Here is a 22,401-nt window from a genome sequence, read left to right on the forward strand (position 1 = left end):
ATGATCGGTCTGAATAGCGGAACCGACATAACAGCGAGGATACTGTGAACTCGTGGACACATAAGATGAAAAACCTGCGAGAAAAGTATCAAATCCAAGCGGGAAGCTGTTTGGGTGTTGCTTTTTGTGTTCTTCTTTTCGCCAGTGTACTAGCTGTGACTCTGATGAGGTTCTACTTGGTGCAAACGCAGAAGCCATATCTGGCTTAACGAAACAACCTTTAGTAAGTGGAAAAGTTAGGGTAAAACTGTGTACAGTGTACAACTCCGCTGCCCAACGATGGTTAGCAAGGGAAGCAAAATGGTATCCGAGCAACTGTTTTCAAGCATTATGTGCTGTACAGTACGTGCAGAACAAGCTTCCAAACAGCGTGTGGTAAATTAAGGTTGTCTTATAAATATTTTCAAATTAAAATTATTACGAGCAGCGCAGTTATGGCCTCACTTCCTCTGGATAATGTGCTGTAGCATTTTAGGAGATTTTTTGAGTTGCCTGCTAAGTGGGGTAAACTCTTCGTACCGTCAGTTATTTATCCTTTTAACTGCCCCTTTGATTGGTTGTTGTGTTATTTGTTGAATGATATGAGTGGTATGTTACTCTTTTAACGTGTCTTACTGCTCACGATGACCTAAATTAATGGTTTTAATCTCGTATTTTTATTACACGTTTGTTAAGTTTTAAAGCTAACATGAAGCTAAACAAAACAAAATGTCTGAGTATACATCAAACATTATGTATGTTATTTGCTATTAAATAATAAAAAAAAAAAACAAAATGTATACTGAGTTGCGTGTTTTTGAGGGATCATTTTTGTTATTTTCTGTTTTTAAGCAAGTTTGATAAAAAAAGGATTCAAAAACTATAAATAAATAAATAATCAATTAAATTTTTATTTATAACTCAAAGACAAACTTTACACTTTAGTTTAACTTTAAGTTGGTGCAAAATGCAATATAACTCTGGAAACAATATAATAACAACATAAAATCATTTACATAAAACATAAAACATGAAACATAATAACAACATAAATAACATTTAAATTATTTAAACTAAAGTTATCACAAAAAAGCACAAACATTAATTAGCTACAATTTTATATGCTTCAGCATCTGTGCTTTCGAAAAAAAAAAGTTTGATTATTTTTTCGGCTAACACTCATTCATTAGGTTTTATGACAGGACATGTAAATCCGTCCCGTTTCCGTAATCAGAAGGTGCTTACATTTTGAGAGAGAGGAAAATTATTTGATCAAACATTTATTCATCATAAAGTTTATGCAGCATCAGGCACACTTTTTTACCGCATGAGGCAAATATCAGGGTATGCTCTGCACCTTTCTCTGCAAAGCTCGTTCGCCAAATGCGGTAAAGCGACGATGGCACCTTATTTCACCACATTTCTCCCCCTCCCCCTTCCTTTCACGGTAATATGTAAGCGGTATAGAAAAAATGAATGAAATTCGTTAGTGATGCTGCATTTTAACTATGTGTGAAAAACATGTGAGTCCACGCACTTACCAAGGGACTTAATTTCTCAGTGTCATTTTTACGTACGCAAACCAAAAGTATCCAAGTGTAGTAAGATATGAGTTAAATTTTCCATGAAATTTTTTAAATTTTAATATCTGCAAATATTTGCTGTAAGAAAGGTTCAGTCACACACTGCTACTTTGTGTGCGGCGTCAAACATGGACGCAAATTATCAGAACGAGAAGCGTACCACTGCAGGGTTGATCATGTTTACTCATATTCTGTACTCGTACGCATTCTGTACTACGTTACTAACAGAACAGGTTCAACGATGTTTCCATGATATCACAAACTTGACTTAAAATAGCCAGTATTTGGACGTTTCTCCAAAACACGAGGTGTTTCATTAGGGGAATTAATGCTGAACAGAAAACGTACCCACGACTCCCGCAGCCTGCATAACCGTAACGTTCCGTACATTTGAGGTATACTGGGAGGGTTGTTGGTTTTTCGGAAAATTTGCATTTTTAAAAGGGATTAAGGACGTTATTTACCTTCAGAAAAAACAAACCACCGGCTGGTAGTGCTATCCGGTGCGATCCCTGGAGTATCTTCAATGGTGCGCCGTCCTTGTACCACTGAATAGTCGGCTGGGGTATCCCTTCCGCTTTACAGTTGAGTGTGGCAGGCTCATGGCGTGGCACGGTGGTGTCGATTGGATGCTCTATAATACGTGGATTTTGAAGAGCTGTAAAAAGAAAAAAAAGTGGAAAATGACTTTTAACTTTTACAGTACTTATACTCCTTTCCAATACTCTTTATATTTTATTTATAATAATTTAAGAATCACTTATGCACAAGCAAACCCCTAAGCCCATTTCAGCCAAAATGATGAAAATGAAACTCTACAATAAAGTAAGCTAAAAAGTTGTAATACAAAAAAAGATTCTTCATACTGACATGATGGACTAATTTGTTGGAATAATTTGGGTAATTTGGGGTAATGATCATTATTGTCAGAAATGGGTTGGAAATTAAAAATTTGCAATGTATTTCTCTATTACATCTAATGCATCACCTTCCATCTAACCGTGCCACAAGATATTCCGCCAAATAACATTGCGCCGTAAAGCATGAACCCAATATCAATGACATTCGATGAAATTCGATGAGAATTCCGTTCTAGAACCATTTGTTTCACAGCGTCTATATTGACGAAATTTGAAGCATTTCATCGAATGTCGTCGTATCATACAAGACGACAGGATTGGATGACGGGATACATACATTTAGGCGTGAAATATTCGTTGATTTTGACTGATTTTTCATGCTTCACGTCGTGAAATTTTCACGCTATGTCTGAGCGTACGGTAATATGTCTATGCAATCGATATTTATCCTGCCTTATTAGAAATAAAATCCCAGTTATAACAGTAAAACGGTTGTTTCATGTAAGTAGAGCTAACAACACGTCCTACATGGGTACTTGTTTGGGTCATATACAACCAACTACACGTTACGTGCATGCACAATTTACTTTTGCACGCGTATTGAGTTGACACATGAACACCACCCCTATCCGTGAACAATTAGTCTGGTCTCAAATCAAAAAGCAAGCCGTATCTATGTGACCGTTTTGCCAAAGCTTTTGTCTAAAATTCAATTTTTCAAAACTTTGTGCAACGCCATGCGAGATTGATGAAATACAAACATTAATGTTTGTATGACCTACAGCTTGATTGTAAATATTTCTTTACCGATGATGGAACATGTTTTGGGCAAGGCGTTTGAATTTGTGGAATCTTAGGTTTTATTAATTCTTAAAAAAGGATAATGTTGTTAATTACAAAAAGATCAATTGTCAATTCCTGCTGTTCTGAATAGATACCTGATGTAAACAAAACTATTATCATAGAATATATATTTGGTCCTATAAAAATAGCTATAAAACGAAGTATTTAAAAAACTGAACGAACAATTTCTTTTATTTAAAAAAAAACTGCACTAGGACCTTTGATAGACTTGATTGTAATTTTTCATAATCGTGTAAGCTATTCGCTCTGCAAAGGTCGTCCATTTCAATTAATAATGTTAAAGCAATAGAATTATCATTGGAGTACTTTAGGATACTTTTCCTATATGAGCGGACGGTTGTATGAATAATAGTTTCAATCTCGTAAATACCGAGTTCTATTGCACGCAGGGCTATATTTTGCTAAGAGAAGAAAAATCAATTAAGATTGTCACTCCAAAGTGGAAGGCTATTATGAATGGTACTGTTCCGAATGCTGGAAACACCAAAAAAATAAAACATGCTAACTTTAGCGTACCGAACAGTTCAGATCATGGTACATGGAATACCTTTCGATAGTTTAGTATTTTATATCAGCCCTCACAGCGTATATTATATTGCTTTGACGCGAACAGAAACAGGGCATACTATTTTTTTCGAAATCGACAATTTTTAAAGAAATACTTTTGCTAGGAATTTTTCTAGGAATTTTTAAATACATCCCAATAAATCGAATTTTCATACACTAGGGGGAAATGTGTTAAAAAAATACCAACGAAATAAAACGGAACCAATTTCTTAGGGCATATAGGATACACTAAAGCATTAACTTGTATTGCGCTTGGATTATAATATATTTCCCAAATTAGTGCATTTGCGTTGAAATTGGCGATTCCCTCTATATTGCATAATGTAACTATCGTATAAGTAGCTAAAGTTAATAAAACTACTTATACCCCGGATTTGTCATGTAGAATTCATGAGCTATACTGTCAGTATTCGTTTTTACTACAGAAAGAGGTATTTATGTTTTTATTGATTCAATTTTTATTGCTTTTTTACTAAATGCTGTATTTACTACATTCAATTTCACATCATTTGATGCAAATTATCGTTAATCTATACATCGAATTTTACTGCTAGTAACGGGAAAATAAACGATAGATATGGAAAATTGACGAAAATATAAAACGCGTTGCTTCTCCACAGAAATCCTATGCATGACATTTCTTGAAGCCCTTCGAGTGAAGTCTCACGGGGTTATGAATATTTCATGCGAAACAATTTGCATACATTTACACCGGCAAACGCTTGCATCGATAGAATGGCATTTGCTACCGTGCGTCATGCAGTATGCTCCGTGAGAATTTCTGATGGTTTCTGTGATTCTACAATAAATGGATGAACGCATATGGAATATTGGAAATATAGTACTGGACCTGTAACTGCTTAGTAAGGAAAAGTATTAGAAATTTCATCACAATACTAGTGTTACACAGAAATTTTTATTCAAGCTGTTATAATATTTCGATCGATTCCTTCCGATATTGTAAAAACCAGTACATCTATCATTTCCATTTGTCTTTGTTTTGAGATACAGCTGAAAATTCCACTTTGATCAATCACGTGAGACATCATTCTTTGATCGCAAGTATTACAGTGCATGTTGCATCTTCATTACAAAAATATGTTTTATCTCTGTTGAACGTAATTATTACTTTACCAACGGGATCATTTACAGAACAGATGGATGTAGAACAATCATGTGAAAAATACACACTAACAGTTAGAGAGACTAGTTCACTTTACTTTTTACGGATATTTTAAGATGCACTTGATAAGGACGTAGATTTAATCAAAATACTTACAAAGAATCAGCTGTGGGATGAAATTTTTGTTTATTTGTAAGCTTAGTAAAATATATGTAAATACAGTTTCTGTATTTTTTTAAACTGATTTTTTACCATGTATGCAAGGCCATAATGACTCATCGCAACGAATATGCCTGACTTGATTAAATTATATGTTTGCTTTATCAGATGATGTGACGACCCAGTGCTGATTATAATTAAAATAACAGCATTAGTTGTACACGTAAGGCATCACACAAGCACCGATGTAAACGTGCACCTGTGTAAACGGTGAATCTATGAGTTTTTCGTTTTAACAGCCATCCAGTACCATCCATCCCATCCGAGGTGTAGCAAAACAGCTAACAGATCACCTTACTTTCCAATATGATGGAAATTTTCAGGACTACAAGCCTGTTGTTACTATTCACTGGAGCTTTGTTATTTTTCATCCTCTGCTGAACAAACGCTGCGTGCGCCTTGCGCGTTTTACACATTTTTGTTGCTTTCTACCCATTAAGTACTGAGAGGCACACTATACACATTGCAAAAGAACAACATCCACCAAAATAACACAGTGAAGTACAAGCTTTAAATTGAATTCAGCAATTTACACACTCCAACCACGATGCTTGCCCGTGACTATGTTTTGCTTTATGTGTGCCACAGAACAACATACAAAGTGTGTTCATTTTCCCAGATTTTAGAGGGGCGCACGGTGACCACCATCGAAAATCATGTTTCTTTATGTGTGTGTATGTATGAAAGGAATGTATCCCTTGTTAGCAGTGTATGAGGTATTCATTTAAACTTTTTCGGTGTAGCGTGGACGTATTAGATAGACTCAGATATTAAATATTTAAAAAAAAACTTCAAATACTCTGTGAATTCTATGCACTTCTAAACTTTTTATCCATGAAGACAGTCCAAATCGTAATAAAACTACATCAACATTCTATTTGGAATAGTGAAACATGTTGAACATGTTGGAACATGAAATTTAAAACGTGTTTAAAATTCAAACATGGCGACCTCCTTGATCAATTTATCATTTTATGCGCTTACCACGACCAGACCTCCTTAATGCACTTTACCTCATATGCTACTTGTTTCAATGTTGCTAGTTGAAACCACTGTTCATTAACATAACATGATTGATAATTCCTCTTGTGTAAGATGGTAAAATAAATTATTTAAATAAATCTATTGTTTATTGAAACGAGATTGAAGTCAAGATCTAATGAACTTTTTTTAATTTTATAACTAGAGCCACCCACTTAAAGCTAAATTAAACGAAATATATTCTGGCTGAAAACTGCGAAATTCGACTTACGCAGAAATATGCGGATTCTTCTTGCTTCGCATTAAGCGTATCTCGGGGTCAACAAGTATTGCCAAATATCTTGTAGTAGTTTTTACTACTGGCCAGAATAAAGACAGCATTATACTCCATACTTCAATGTTAGGAAATACATTTCTTAAGTCGTTGCAAATTTATCTGTTGGGTATTCGTTATTATTCGCACGATGATGAGGCACATTGTACGATAGCTGTTTATGCAAATGTAAAGCAGTCAGCATACCGGCATACAAGCTGATTTTACTTAAATTTAAAAGCGAATCGTTGAGCTTCGTTTTAAGTTTATCCTTTTTGTGCTACTGTTCTGTGTGATGAACTATGTGTACGTGACATGGGATTGTAAATAAAATACAGTATTTTCAAACCTCAATATTATTCTGCACTATAACAAACTAATGTTACAGATGACACGTGGTCAGGTGATTGGGAGTTGAGCTTTGGTTAGTACGTATTTAAATTTGAATTCCTAGTTGTGATAAACAGTTCAATGCTTTATTTTATTGAGTAGACACGGTCCGGAATGTTATGGTATATTCGAAAATACTTAAATAAAATATTATACATATGTTTATATTTAAACCTGCTGGAGACGCAATACACATGTAAAAAGCGTATGAGTGTAGACGGATATATAAGAGATTATATGAGAATATGAGATTTATGATAAAAGTTTTTTTTTGTTGATGCATGTACATGGACTATTGTAGCCCACTGCATTACAAAGGTTGTCTAGCTTATCTATACATTTTTTGCTGATAATGACAGGAAAAGGAAGCTAAATATATCTTCTTTGCCGTGAAAAAGAAATTGAATTCCATTGAAACTATTAATTGAACCAATGTAGACATCACAACCCGATCTGTCTTGGAACATCAAACAATTCCTTGTAATTAACTACTGAAGCAGGTAACGGTTGAACTACTTCATAGCCAGACATGCACAATGAATAGCTGTGCTCGTACCAGCACAAAGGCATTAATAGTATATTTATGATAATCGTTTTTCATGTCCCTTTAAAATACTCAGCCAAGGTACGTCATTCTACATTATAATCATATAACCGTCGAAGAGGATGCCCCTAAAATGATAATTTCCTCCACTGCTGGCTATCTAACTATAAAACTGGCATCGAAACTACCATAAATGGCAGAGGAAACGAATTAGGACAGGATTCTATGGTTTCCATAAGATCTCCACGACAACAATAATAACACCAGCAAACCAATCAACCAAACAATCGTTAACATTCACCCGTTATTGCTCTGCCGTACACACCGTCTCGGGATTACGCACGCAGTCCTTTCGCATCGATCCACATAAACAATCCAGGCGATTTACCACGACACTGCTATACATTCGTTGCGTGATTTTGTCCTATTGTTCTTCCGTGCTTCTATGTTTTATGATGGGGAAATGACTGCCAACTGCTTTCTCAACTACACCAGTTAAACATTGCTATTCACTTTCCTTATGATATAGCATACGCATCAGAACCGACTGCGTAGCTTTTGTAAATAACATCTTATACACTATTAATTGATGTAAGATAATAATATAAAATTTACACATAAGTTAGAGTTACATTATTGTCGCAGATGTATATTTGTTCGTAACTTAGCAATCATTTAATGCCAGTGAAGGCACATTTGTGAATAACTTGTTATAATCAACTTTTTTAATAAGATTAAGTGCTAAATCCGTATGCTAAAAGTATTACCAAACAGGCAGTACTCGAATCATCATTTACAGTTTTTACTCGAATCATAACATTACCAGCATGTCTATCATTGCAAAGAGTTAAATAATCCGTATATTCAGAAGAGTTGAATCGATTGGAACCAATGCAGAGGTGCTAAGTACAGTAAAACTATATCTTGTGTATTTCCAGCACAATATAAAACGGCTTACTTCCTTACTTAATGGGAACTTCTTACTTAAATTTGCAAAGCTGACTACAGTCTGAACTACAACTTATATCAATATTTATTTATTTACATAACTGCTGTCTGAATTGAATTCTTAACAACATACCTATTAACTAAACTTATTAAATATTTGCTCGGAGAATGGATCGGAATGATGGTAATGAGAGGTGATGGTCAAACAGGTGTGCGCAGGAATTAAACAATCTCACAGCACGTAATAAAGGGTCATTTAAACCAACTGAAGTGCGTCGATTTGGAACAAATAAAGGAGCACGAGGGCGTAAGGAACGAATTGGAACATAGAAATGCAGGGATGAAAGAATGATATGTGAATCCACAGCATTAGATATGAGCGAGGCAACAAACATTATTTGGGAAATGTGACGGCGTTTCTCCAATGAGTCCAGACCCAACAGCTGGCATCTTTGCTCATAGTCCGGTAGAGTATCTGACGTGAAGCCGGGCATTTTGCTGACGATATACCGAGTAAATGATCTCTGCACTCTTTCTATGCGGTCAATCGATGTAAATGAGGTGGGACATCAAAAAACAACACAGTATTCAAAAATCGGTCTTACTAACGAAGAATATAACGCTTTTAAACACAGAGGGTCGGTTATGCGGATTGAAAAACGTTTTATCATACCGATTGTTTTACGAGCCTTATTAACGGTAACGTCAATGTAATCGAGGAATGATAACCTGCTATCGAAAGTTACACCAAGATCTTTTACCGAGAGTACACGATTTATTGCTATACCCTCGAAGTTATAAGCAGTCGTTTCGGGGCATAGAACTAGCTGGTTCGATGAGCACCATGATGCAAATCGGTTGAGGGTGTTTTGGAGCGATACGCAGTCATCAACAGACGATATAGATTTAAAAATCTTTAGGTCATCTGCATAACAAAGAAAACGATCGTGTGGAATGACTGAGTTAACATCATTAATAAATAAAACGAACAATAAAGGACTCAACACGCTACCTTGAGGCACTCCCGATTTGGATGGAAAGGATTTGGAAAAACAGGAGTTTAGTTTAACACGAAAAGAGCGATTGCTGAGAAACGAATCAAGCCAACGAATGTGTGAGTCAATGAAACCCATTTTGGATAGCTTCGCAAGAACGATAGGGTGAGGAATACGGTCAAATGCTGCTTTAAAGTCAGTATAAATGATATCAATCTGAGAACCGCTGTCTAAACTAGAGTTGCTAGTGTTGCTGAGGTATAATGCAGTTTCTTGCAATAAAGAGGATATGTGAGTGAACTATAGATTCAAATATTTTGGAGCTTGCACAGAGGATGCTGATTCCACGATAATTGGTAGCGTTTGCACGATTACCTTTCTTAGGGATAGGATTAATATGAGCTAATTTCCATGTGTCCGGGAATGAACATGAATTAATGGATATAGGTACAGTTTTAATAGGAGAGAACCGAGCACAATATTGCATTTCTTATATACTGCTGCTGGAATGCCATCTGGACCGGGATTATATGACTGTTTCAGATTTTTTTATTGCTTGTAAAATTGTGCTAAGGTGTAAGTTTAGATTACTGTCATTGATTACATCGGTGGGCGTGTTATGAGTGCTATTAGAGATTGATGCTTTGGTTTTGATTGATTCAGCATACACATTTGAAAAATGTTCAGCTAGAAGGTTGCAGCAGCCGTCAGTACCGGATGCAGAGAGATTGCCAATAGTCAGATGAGATGGGATATCATTAGATTTACGACGTTTATCAGCATATCCCCAAAAGGCTTTAGGATGAATTTTAAACTGTGCTTGCACTCGGTGGACGTAAGATCTAAAGCAAGCCCTGTTATATATGCGATATGCATTAGAGGCGTATTTGAATATGCGCTTATGATGAGGATCTCGCATGTCTTGATAATTACGTAGTGTGCGATTGCGATCTCTTTTTAGGGAGCGGAGTGTAGAGTCAGACCAGGGAGGGGAGTTGTTAGGTTTATAGGTAGGACAGCAGGAGGCCGAGATAATATTAGCATTAAAAGTAGGCCCCGCATCAATAATTGAAATATCTGTATCTAAGAACGACCAGTTTATATTCGAAAGCATAGCTGAAAGTTTAGAGTAATCTATTTTTTTAAGTTATATCTACGTATATTTGACGGTACTGAGCGCGGAGCCTTTTGAATATTTGCAGAGAGAGAATTCTAAAGCTGGATGATAATCATCTGGTCTAAGTAAAGGTGCTACAGTACCGCCGATAGTACCTGAGAGTGTATATCAAATGCGCTCTTATTAACAAAAATTAGGTCTAATTGACGTCCCAGACTGTTTTTGATCCCTGAGATTTGACGGAGACTACACTCTGTTATGTTGAGCGTTGCTTGAGGAGTGTGCATTACTTGAAACATAATAGTTTTCAATGAGCGTCCAAACAATAGAAGGCATATTGAAATCACCTAACAATAACATTGAATCGTTTCTTTTTAGGCGGTGTTGAACCGCATCAATACTATCGCTAAGGCTATTTAAAAATGCGTTATTTGCTATCATACCTGGCGGGATATAAATGCCGCCTATAAATAGAGATACTCTCTGCATCCTAATCTTTACCCAAACCATCTCGATGTTGGCTGGAGATGAAATCAATTCGGTGATCAGATCCGTTGCACATGCAATTAGTACACCACCACCACGAGATTATGCGCTGTTATTAGGAGAGCGATCGCAACGGTAAATGTTGTATTTGTTACCCGAGAAGAGAGAAGACGGTATTTGTTCGTTTAGCCACGTTTCGGTAAAAACAATGACGTCATAGATGTGATCGCTGAGCACGAGAAGGTACTCATCCAGTTTCGTACGAACGCCACGCACATTTTGATAGTAGATCGTGAGAGTTTGCGTTTCGACGAGCGATTATTGCGATTGACATATCCTGTTGGAGTTCTCTCAGTTGTTGTAGTTATTGATGTCGAGGGATCGTATGTGTGGGTTATAAATTGGATGTGTGAGCAGTGGCCAGCGGTGATGCTATTAGTGTATGATTGTTGGTAGTGGTAATGACAGGATTCACGAGTAAAACCGATGTTGTTATTTGTTGTTTGCGATTATCAATAAATTCCCTGTAGGTTATAGTCAGTGGCGTATTTAACGGTAAGCAAAGTAAGCAATTGCGGGGGCCCCGTCAATCAGGGGCCGCGGAATCTTTAGTCCATTATCCATAACAGTTGATAGACTGTATTAGCAAGGAGGGACCGCGTTACACGAACCCTAAGCACCCCTTCCCCCCCGGCAGCAACCAAATTTAAGTTGAAATGTTACATAATCAAAGACAGATGCCGAGTACCTCCCAGTAATCATGTACAAAGGGGCCTCAACACTTCTTACTGCTTAGGGCCCCCGACACTGTAAACCCGCTGCTGGTTATAGTGCATGGCCAAGTGGACGGAGAGAGTGCTTTGTCCCTTAGTGCTGACGACATCGCAACTTTGAAGGATACAAATGTTAGTGTACCAGTATCACGATCTTTCGGTGTCAGCTTGATGATAATGACTTCATCAGTCCCTAGTTGTTCCTTAACGAATGTCTCAACCTCGGATTCGGATACCGAAGAAGCGATACGAGTAAGGTACAACCAAAATCTTGGTGGAGCTGGGGGTACCGTCAAAATAGGGTGAGACGATGTTGGCGGTGCTGCTATACCCGAAAGAAGTGCAGGGATCACATTCGATGAAGGCGGTGAACGATCGATGAGTCTACGTTTCGATGTGTTGGACAGGTCTTGTTGATGTGTTGTGTGTGCGGTGAGTGATGGTCTGCGTAGTGACGTTGTCGGTGCAAGTGGAGTGGAATGGGTTTGGGCTATTGCTCGAGGAACCATATCACCAAGTGCAGTGGCTAACGCTTTTTTAGTTTCGTCCAAAACCCAAGCCACGCGCCGCTCAAATTCCTCTATTAATTGCTCTTTGAGAGATGAGAGAGCAGATGACAACTCTTGTAGCATCAAGGATCGACCAGTACGTCGCGACTCTAGGCAATCCAAACAAAACCACAGGCACTGTGTGTCTGTTTTAGTGAGTTCCTTGTACATGGCACTTGTTACACTAATACAGGAGCTGTGGAACCGGCGTTTACAAACACCATCACACGTGTATGTCGGGTTATCTGAGGTCACAGGGCGCGAACAAGTTACGCAAATATCGGTCATTATGAAATGCGTTTACACTCGAAAATTTACCGAACTATAACAAGTGTAACAATTCACTGAAGCAGGAGATACTTGGGAAACTGTTGAGTTTATGTGGCGACTGTCGGAAGTGATCAAACAGAGTAGTGTAGATTATTCACGACAATAATACTGTGGACGAAATCGGAAGGACGTTTGCACTCGATGACGTATGAGACGTGAGTGATTACGTGATATGAGACAAGACATAAGACCATCCTTTGAGAAATATGAGTTTTGAAGAGTACTAATTTGAGAAATTTGAGTAGAATGGTACTGAATCATCATCATAATTTTCTTAAAAATGTACAGAATGAACGTTTTAGATCATGGCTATCTTATTCTGCTTCTTCTTTGGAACAAAAACCTTTGGTCGGTTAAGGCTTGGCCATTGGTGCCTGTACCACTGGCAGGCTTAGCTTTTAGTGACTTGTTGATTACCAATAGCATGATAGCCAGTACTATGTATGGGAGCACGGTCCAAATGTATGGGAGCACGACCTTGAACCGTGGTTAGTACTTTAAATCTTAAATTTGAAAAAATATCTGAAAATAGCTGTACCTACTAAAACCACCAAAATAATAAAACAAGTATAACCAATGTATATTTATTTAATAACCGATAAGAGTTACCATAATAGAAGTAAAGAGCAGGGTGAGATGACTTTTACTGACCGTTGCTCTAGTAGAGACGGTTCAACGTCACAATCTTTATTCGACTAGAGTATTCTAGAATTTTCTTATGATATAATGAATAGTGATATGATATATATCGTAATCATACATATAAAAGAGGTTCACAACCACGAACACATGAGTATGCTATTGATAGTTTCGATAGTATGATTTTTATTTTTCTATTTGGCGTAATGACCTACGCAGATATTCCTATAGGCCTGTATAGGCTTTCGAGACTTATTTAGTACGACGTAGTCGGATAATCAGTCCTTGCTACAGAGGGACTGTCCATCCAAGGCTACAATCCACGACCGACATGTTGTTAAGTCGTTCGAGTTGACTTCCGTATCACGAGATTGCCCCTTTGAAAAAAGGCTAGTTATATCAAATTAAGGCAAAACAATCATCAAAATGTTTTCTAGTAAGTGATGTAGAATAACATTGTTGAGGCTAGCAACAGAATATATAAAAAAATGCAAACATATTTACAAATATCAGAAGCAACTAGAGGATACACATATTTAAAAAAAAGTTCAGATATCTATCTGGAAGCTTTCATCATGCATAACAATGGATTTTTTTTGTCAAAAAGCAGAGCTATTACCAATACAGGGGTTTCCGGGATATGCTTGGCCAATAAAGGTGCCGTACCATACACTTCCCATAACACTACATAAGATGAAGTAACTTTTTTCTTTAAAAATTCCCAAGTGTACCAATTCCCGTGAGAAAGATTCTAGAAAGTGTCCTAAAATTAATGGAACTCCTGAAAATCCCTGTAATACATGTGTGGGTTGCAGAACATAAATTAAATACAGTTTTTTTTGTGTCCTGCAAATTCATGATTCCTTCATGCTAAGATTCACAATTCGTTAAAATTTAAGGCTGTTATGCTTTTTTTACTTTTAAAACGAAATGTTTACTATTAATTTTTATGCTACCGCTTACCTATAATTAATTTATTTCCTTCTTAAGAATTGAACGCAGAATAGGTATTTTATCTTACTGTGCATTTAAATATTATATCACAAGATTTGAAATATTATACCACGATAATGTTACGCATCAATGAATGTATCACATAAAAATAGGCACAGATATAATATTGATCCGCTGCATGCAAACATAAAATTTGTCATATTTCCACATATCGTTCCCTTACAATGTGTGGTTTGCTAAAATCTAAGAAGAGAATATGATTCGTCCCATACATCCATTTTTATTATTATGCTCTTGCCCAAAATGGCAGTTTCTCTTTTATACACATATAACGTATATCCGTGCCTTTGCATTTTAGTAGGAGCACAAGTGGTTTACCCTAGTTTTCTTCTGTTTCCCAAAATCCATATTTTGCCTTCCTTTCAACACAGCAAAACCCTCCCGTATAAGTGAGGATCTTCGCTTAGCGAATGTTATGATTTGCCTTCGATAAGTAAATTTATTCTGTTTACTCTCTCAGTGTATCCACGTTGTGGTGCAATAGATTTCCTAACTGGCTCCAAAACGAATATGAAAGAAGGATTAGAACGACTGTCCCAAAGGATGTAGATATATGTACAGCCTCTATGCTGAACGAAAGGTCACATCGGTTCAACAAATTGCCTCAGAATCGCTTCTATTCTTTGGTATAAGAAGAACCTTTAAAGAATAACCATCCTTATGTTTCATGCGTCCCTTTCTTTTCTTTGGACTGCCCAGTGTGAATGCGTGAAGCGTGCTCAGAGCGTATGATAAGGAAATGATAAAACGAATAGCTTGCCAATATGCCATTGCCATCACAAGCGTTATTGGGACAAATTTTGAACCAATAAAAATTCGATTCCCAAAGGATTTACAAAAAAGAGAATTCATCATAACTTGTTCGTTATGCATTGTAAAAATCTTGTACGCGCTCTTACATGTTTAGCAACGATTTTTGTTTTGCGAGCTACTACAATCTTTCTAAAATTTGTATGTGTAAAGTGTTATATAAGTTTTTAAAAAATGTTACATATTGTTTGATTTTAAATGTACTATTCAATTATTTATTATTTTATTATGTATTTAAAAGTTTATAGTATTTCATGATGTATAATTAGATCAATAAGTATGTTCTATACCGCTACACATTTATTATCGATTATCAAGATCAAATTGATGAAAATGAAAATCAATGCACGACATTTGTAAAAAATCAGTTGATGATAAATTATTCCTCCGAGTGTTGATGAACACGTAATGTGTGAATCACATCCTCTTGGTCATTAATTAAGTATTCTGGTCTTTCATTCGATAATTGAAATGTCATAAACATCATCCTGTTGCTCCGTCTAGCTCTACTGCTTGCGTTTTGAGTTCAATCCAGTCATCAGACCAAGGACACATTAGATGAGATAGAAAACATTATAACTAGATAAAGAGAATTTAATTGCCCATTCGTATTTGATGAACAATGCATGAGCCTCAAACGTGCCTCAAAGTAGTGTCACGCATGAAAATCTGTAGAGAATATCTTTGGAGTCTAACCATCAGTTTACTTTTTCACTATATACCAAAGATTTGGTTCTAGGTTCTAGTAAAATGACCAAAAATTCAAGCCAAACAAGTAAAACAGTGAATACGACAAAGCTACCCTCTGACACTGGGTACGGTTGATACTTCATACAGAATGTAGATGAAGCGTTGTACAGCCAACCATAGCTATGAGTAAAACAAAAATGTTTGTGTCAGCGTATTTGTGGACGATCACAAAATCAGCTCATAGCAAATCCTTCCGGCGCTCCTGTAGCATACAGACGATGCAATATGATTCCCTCATGCTAAGCAAGATCGGAATCAGAACCATTCAAAAATTGATTCTCAATCACTATCAACGCCCTCATCGTTTCAGTCACTGAAACACCTTAGTGCATTTCCTCAAATTGGCATTGACGACTGATGTGTAGAGAATGCGGCAAGCAACCGTTCTGGTGAAATAGGCAAATAGACCAACTCGTCCCTAGAGATTATTTGCAAAGACCGTTTTCACTTGAGATGCAAAACGGCTCGTTCACATCCAGATTTCGAGTGAGTGCATGTGATTGCATGCTAATATGAAAATCTTATATTCACAAAACGAACCCATCTACAAACTTCTACCATCGAACAAGTGCAGGACTATTTCAGTAAATGTATAGTCGCGCTTCATCTTCTGTTTTAGCGACATGATTATTAGTTGTGTTCTGTTAGTTATCCAACAACATTACGTTGGTGTGATGTTGTACTACAAGTTAAAAAAAAACACACAAAGAAGATTGGATCAACGCGATTTTGAATATATGTGATTACTCAAAAAGATATGGATCCGTATCACTAATCCAAAATTTCTTATTATTTTGTAAAAATGTTCATTATGTACAGGAATAACCTTGTTCCCTGTTTTAATCTTTTATGTGTTTCATGTTGACTTAAGGAAAACATTTTATAATTTCCATTAGTTTAAGTGTTTTTGTCTGATAATGGTTTTTTTTTCAACCGCCTTATTAGCAATCCTGTTACTTTTGATTAGTACTATGTTCCCGAAATACAAGTTTGTCGTACAAAATACATTTGGACTAAACGACTAATTTGATTAGTTTAAGCACTTTTATACACTTAATCATTTAATTAAACCCTAGGCAACATAGATAGTTTACAAGATCAGTGATAAGGCAAATGGTGGCCAATCACTTAACCAATACAAATAAACAAATAAACAAATAAGCAAATAAATAAATAAACAAATAAACAAGTCAAGATTTTTTTTCAATTTGACAAATCATGGAGCAAATTATACTGATCTGTTCACATGAGCTGTCAAATTTAGAGAATCTCGGCCATAAACTATTGCATTTATATTTACCAGTGTGTTTAAGGTTAAAAATAAATAGTTTATAGCAGCAAAGCGCAGCAAAACACATCCATGATACAGGAAATATGATGTTTAGAAACAATTCATTCATTCAATTTACTTAAATTTACTTCCTTGAGTAAACGCATAGCAGCTTGAAAGAAATATAATTTTTCGTTTACGCAAAGTAACCGTAATGCTTAAAAACTAACAGATGTTTTCAAGTGTATAACTTGTTTTCCTATTCACTATACTATTTCAATTTCGAAATAATTTCTCTTCAACGCATCTGAGTGGAATTCACCATGCTCCTACGTCATTTGCAATGATTTAATCAACTTAAGTACGTCAAGCATCGTAATGAAAGCGCTACATTGCCCACTCCATTACCAGATACTACCACATTTTAACTACTTTTCTGCAGGGTCGTTGATGCTTCCACCAACTGCGCTACTGTATCTTTCTATCGTAGCATCAATCACTCATCAGCAGCAGTACTTTGCCGTAATAAACCAACCTTTCTTCAAAAGAGGCTACAGTTATTCTCGAGGACCATGAAACGAACCACTTACACAAGGATCGAGCTATGCATGGCAAAAAAGTACTTCCTCATGAGAACAGTTTGTGTAAAACCGTATCCCACATTCGTCAACCTGTTGCCTACGACATGTTTCAAGCTGTTTTGATTAGTCTTGGCACAAACATAACAAGTGAATGCGAGCAAGAGTTAATTAGATGTGACCTTTGAAAAGCCACTTATTCTAACGTTTTCCCACACCTTTCCTGTGTGATTTTCGAATACTTTTGAGCTATTAACACAATTCTGCATATCATTTAAATTATAACTTTCACGTTCTGAAACATTTCACGCCTAAATGTATGTACCCAGCAGTCACCCTGTATGTTGCATTGACATTCAATGAAACCCAAAAATCAAGCATATACACATAAAAATGCCGGGAAAAAATATTAAAAAAAAAACTTTATTATAACGCAATACTAAAGATACGGGTTCAGATTTTAGGATTAAACTAAGAAATTCCCCAAACATGAGCTCTTTTTAGGTTTATCGAGAATGGGGCTCTTAAAGTGGAAACTGGTTAAACTCACAGAAAAATCCTTTCTTTTTAAACTTGAACCTTATTAACATGTTTGAATATGAACCGATTTTGATAATTATACGCAATTTAGTAAGCAATATTTAGGATATCAACATTATTAAAATGCGTGGTTTTAGTTTATTTAAATACTGCTCAAAAGAATGATAAAAACAAAATGAAACCTTTTGAAAAATTTCATCAAAATTTCATCACATTTTGACATGGTGCCATCATGGAAGATTCGTCTAATTGAGTCGTTTTATATATAATTAATAATAGTGTAATATATATTATATCATGCCAAGAAACATTCTGCGAAAGTTTGCGAACGCAAATTTTATTAAAGTTTATTCATATCAACTTTTTCTAAAAACAGGTACATTTTTAACTGGGCAGCTGCAAATGTGCCTAGTGTAGCGGACTTCGTGTATTCTTAAAAATCTATTCTAAGTGCTTTTAATAACCTTTCATTTCCATTCAGAAAGTTGTGTTTCTTTTGATTAGCTATTTATTATTAGTATACCTAATTTGTGTTCCACACTTTCGTATACTTATCTTGTATGTATGTTTCTATTCTAGCCTAACTTAACTTAACTTAACTAAACCAGTAACACATAACCTTTTGTCTCAGGTATATGATAACAGTTGTTTTATAGAGTTATTTAAGATAAACTGTCTTATAAATATCGGTAAATTCCATAACTGGAAATATTACGAATGCATCATCATTCATTGGCGACTTGGGAGAAGAAGCTGCCAAAACCCATCACAAATTCTATAGAACGGACAGACGAGAGCATGCTCAAAAAAAATTCAAGAAATTGTAACCAATGAATGAAAATTGTTCTGGATTCCTCTGATCAATTAATTAGTTCAATATCGGTAGCTAAATGTATTCAAACTATAAAAGAGTCCAACTATACAAATGTTGTAAAAACTTTGATTGTAGCTATCGTTGAAACAAGTTGATACCCACTCTGAAGGCGGTCCATGTTTTGAATGAAGATCGTGTGATATCAGTGCCTAAGAAAATGTGTGATTCTTATCTTTTGAAAACAACTGATTTATTATTTTAGTTTTGAAGGACAAACGTTTTGCGTATCAGTGCGTTATATTTGAAAACATGTTTTTAATGTACCTGCGTTATGCAATTATTTATGCGCCCATATTTATGCCTTTAAAAACGAGAACTAGACGTCAGGAGCTTGTTAAGCATCCAGTAAAGTTTTTAATGTATATTTTTAATTAATTGTACTACTTGTGTGTAAAAATGGTGATAATTAACTACAGTTGTCTTCTACAAAAGCAAACACTAGTTTGTTTTTCATAGTTATAACATATTTTGTTACAGTCCAGGAGATTACAAGATATTTTAAGATGGTATAAGCCATTAGAAACAACATACAGGACCTACCACAGCTATATGGACAGTCGTATTTCGCGATTTTCGGAAAATCGGTATGAGATAGCTAAAACAGAAAAACAGCTGTACAATATACTATTTCACTTCCTCGTATATTTATTTTTAAATTTTTAATACATTTTTACACGATTTACTACGTAATTTATGCACGTAAAATAACTATAAGACACTTCGAAAAAAAAAGGTTTTTGTGTTTTGTGTTTTGTGCTAACAAACCCATTAAAAATCGTTTACATGTATGAATATCCAAACATTTCCAAACATTTCAAAAACAATTTCCTATGCTCCTAATCTTTGCTCATTCTACCAATAGCTTCAATCATTGTTTGCCATTCTTTACAGTGTATTGAATAAGCGAACAAACATCGCCTAGCCAGAAAATTAACAAAAAGAACATCTATTTTACATGAAAAGATGATGGTTTTAGCGAACTGTACCAAATTTGCTTAAGAAATCCTGTAAGATGATATTTCGAAAAACATATTTTGAAAGGCACACATGCACATTGATTACATTTTTGTTTTATTAACATTTATTTCAGCATATTTGTTGCCTTCCCAAAACGGAACACATTGATAAACACAGGAATATTTATTGTTTGAATAATTCCAGTTGTATAATTTCTGGGAGAACTCCGTATTTCCTTAATGGTGTTATGATGTACTTATTGGTTTTTAAGCTTATAATTGTATTAATACTATGGTAAATGTACCTATAGTGGTGGTAGTACCAATAGTGGTGCTATTGCTCTAAAATGCAGTTCATAGGGCAAATTACAAGTAATTAAGTTATTTACGTTAGTGTGAAATGTTCTTTAGCCTTTTACAAAGGGTTTCAAAGTTAAATGGGGCCATTCCGTTACTTAGTGACCGAAAAATCCATTATTTTGTGAAATGTGTCAACATTTTTCCAAAATCCTTAGGATTTCATAACGAAACTCATTTTTCTGTTAACATTTTAAATCACCACATAACCACGCAATTACTAGTTTTTCAACATAACTGTTATGTAATGTTATTGTTCTACTAAAATTATTTGCCTTTTGACCATATTTATGCATTTTTAAGTGTTTTTTACCATAGTGCCATTATAGGTACACAAAAAGGCATGTTCCTATAGTGGTTATAGTTATAAAATCAATAAAAACAGGTCGTTTTAGATTTTTTTGAGGAAATTTTTGACATGTCGTACTGTTTTCACTAAAATTAGCAACAGAAATGAGTTTTATGTAGGTAATTTACAAAAAACAGGCCAAAATTCGCATCTGGCTGAATGAAAAATTGACTTCAAATCAAGCAGACTCTTCCGGGTGTAGGTTGACAATAGGTGTGATGCAGTACTTTAGTGAATAGTTTCATTAATCAAATTTATACATTTTTTTACGATCAAATTACGCAAGAAACCAATATTATGGCAGTAATCCTTGCTATTCATACGAAAACAGCTTCGAAACTAAGTTTCATTGATATTATACACCGTTTTTGATGCATATTTGTTTATCACCACTATAGGAACACAATACGACGACTATAGGAACCATACCACCATTATAGGTACAACAAAGCGATCACAAAAATATGTATTTTTTCGTAAAATTGATGTGTTTCATGATAAAAATGGTTGTGATTGCAAAGATAAAACATATTCCAAAACATATTTGTTAAAATATTCAGAAATTGTCCTTCCTGTCACTTTAAATCCATTAAAACACATCGGCACCACTACAAATTGCACCACTATTGGTACCTTTACCCTATATCTTATTGCTGTGGAATTGTTGTAGGAAATTAGTTTCTGATTAGTTTAACTGTAAACAACGAATTATTTGGGGCAAAAAGTTAGCTATTAACAAAAGAAGTAAACAAGAACAGTGAATTAAAAAGCCAATTATGTATAACATTGTATTTTTCAGACACCGATAGACACAGCTGCAGCCGATCAAGTGAATTCTCTAAAAGATTTTAATTTTTGATTCTATCGATCTAGCTCTAACCAGGAGCCATGCATAGCTTAACTAAAAAAATATGTGACCTTCACTATAGACAACATTACACAAATACTCAATGAGAAGGCCTTTCCAAATACGTGGAAGCCTGTACATCGGCATTTTTAGTATACGAACATATGTTTGACGGTGCTATATGCAAACCGCAGGTTAATGGTTTTCAACTTTTTGGCAGCTTTTCCCCCCATGTGGGGTGCATGTAGGAATTCACTCACCACTCACAAGATCATGAGTCTGAGGAGAGCGTGGTATCTCAAGGTATTAGGCGAAGATTTGATCAAAAATTTCCCCCAAAAAAGACAAATTCCCCCCTTGGAGGGAATTCCCCATCGGTTGAATTTCATTCAGTACCACTCAGCCGGATAGTCAGTCCTTACTACAGAGACTTTACTCAGTCCATATGAGGCTTGAATCAGTCGTCCGACTTGGAAACCGAATTGTACCACGGAACCGCCTCTTGGTACAGTTTTCAAAGCTAGTAAGTTTTTTGTTTTACGTTTTCTGTTCCTGTCTAGAAAAAATCAGGATCTTTTGATTATTTAATTTGTCTTACGATCATTTCTTGATTACTCTACTTTGACATATAAATTCAACTTTAATTAAAAAATCCCTTTTTTCCTTTTTTCTTATGATGATGAAAACTTGATACATATACAACAATAAACAAAAGTCAGACAACAAAAGACTTTATGAGCAGCAAGTAGTCATTATGACATAATTATATTCAAAACATATCGATTTGTACAGTGATA

General features: G+C 35.5%; 1 protein-coding gene across 1 annotated transcript in view; it reads right to left on the bottom strand.

The window, feature by feature from the left end:
- LOC120902774 (protein sax-3) overlaps positions 1 to 22,401 on the bottom strand; it is a 46,711-nt gene that overhangs the window by 13,121 nt on the left and 11,189 nt on the right. The window contains exon 3 of the mRNA XM_040311773.1: positions 2,027 to 2,220. Coding sequence (XP_040167707.1) covers positions 2,027 to 2,220 — 194 coding nt within the window. The remainder of the gene's footprint in view (positions 1 to 2,026; positions 2,221 to 22,401) is intronic.

Source organism: Anopheles arabiensis, chromosome 3 (assembly GCF_016920715.1).
Source record: "Anopheles arabiensis isolate DONGOLA chromosome 3, AaraD3, whole genome shotgun sequence".
Classification (NCBI taxonomy): Eukaryota; Metazoa; Arthropoda; class Insecta; order Diptera; family Culicidae; genus Anopheles; species Anopheles arabiensis.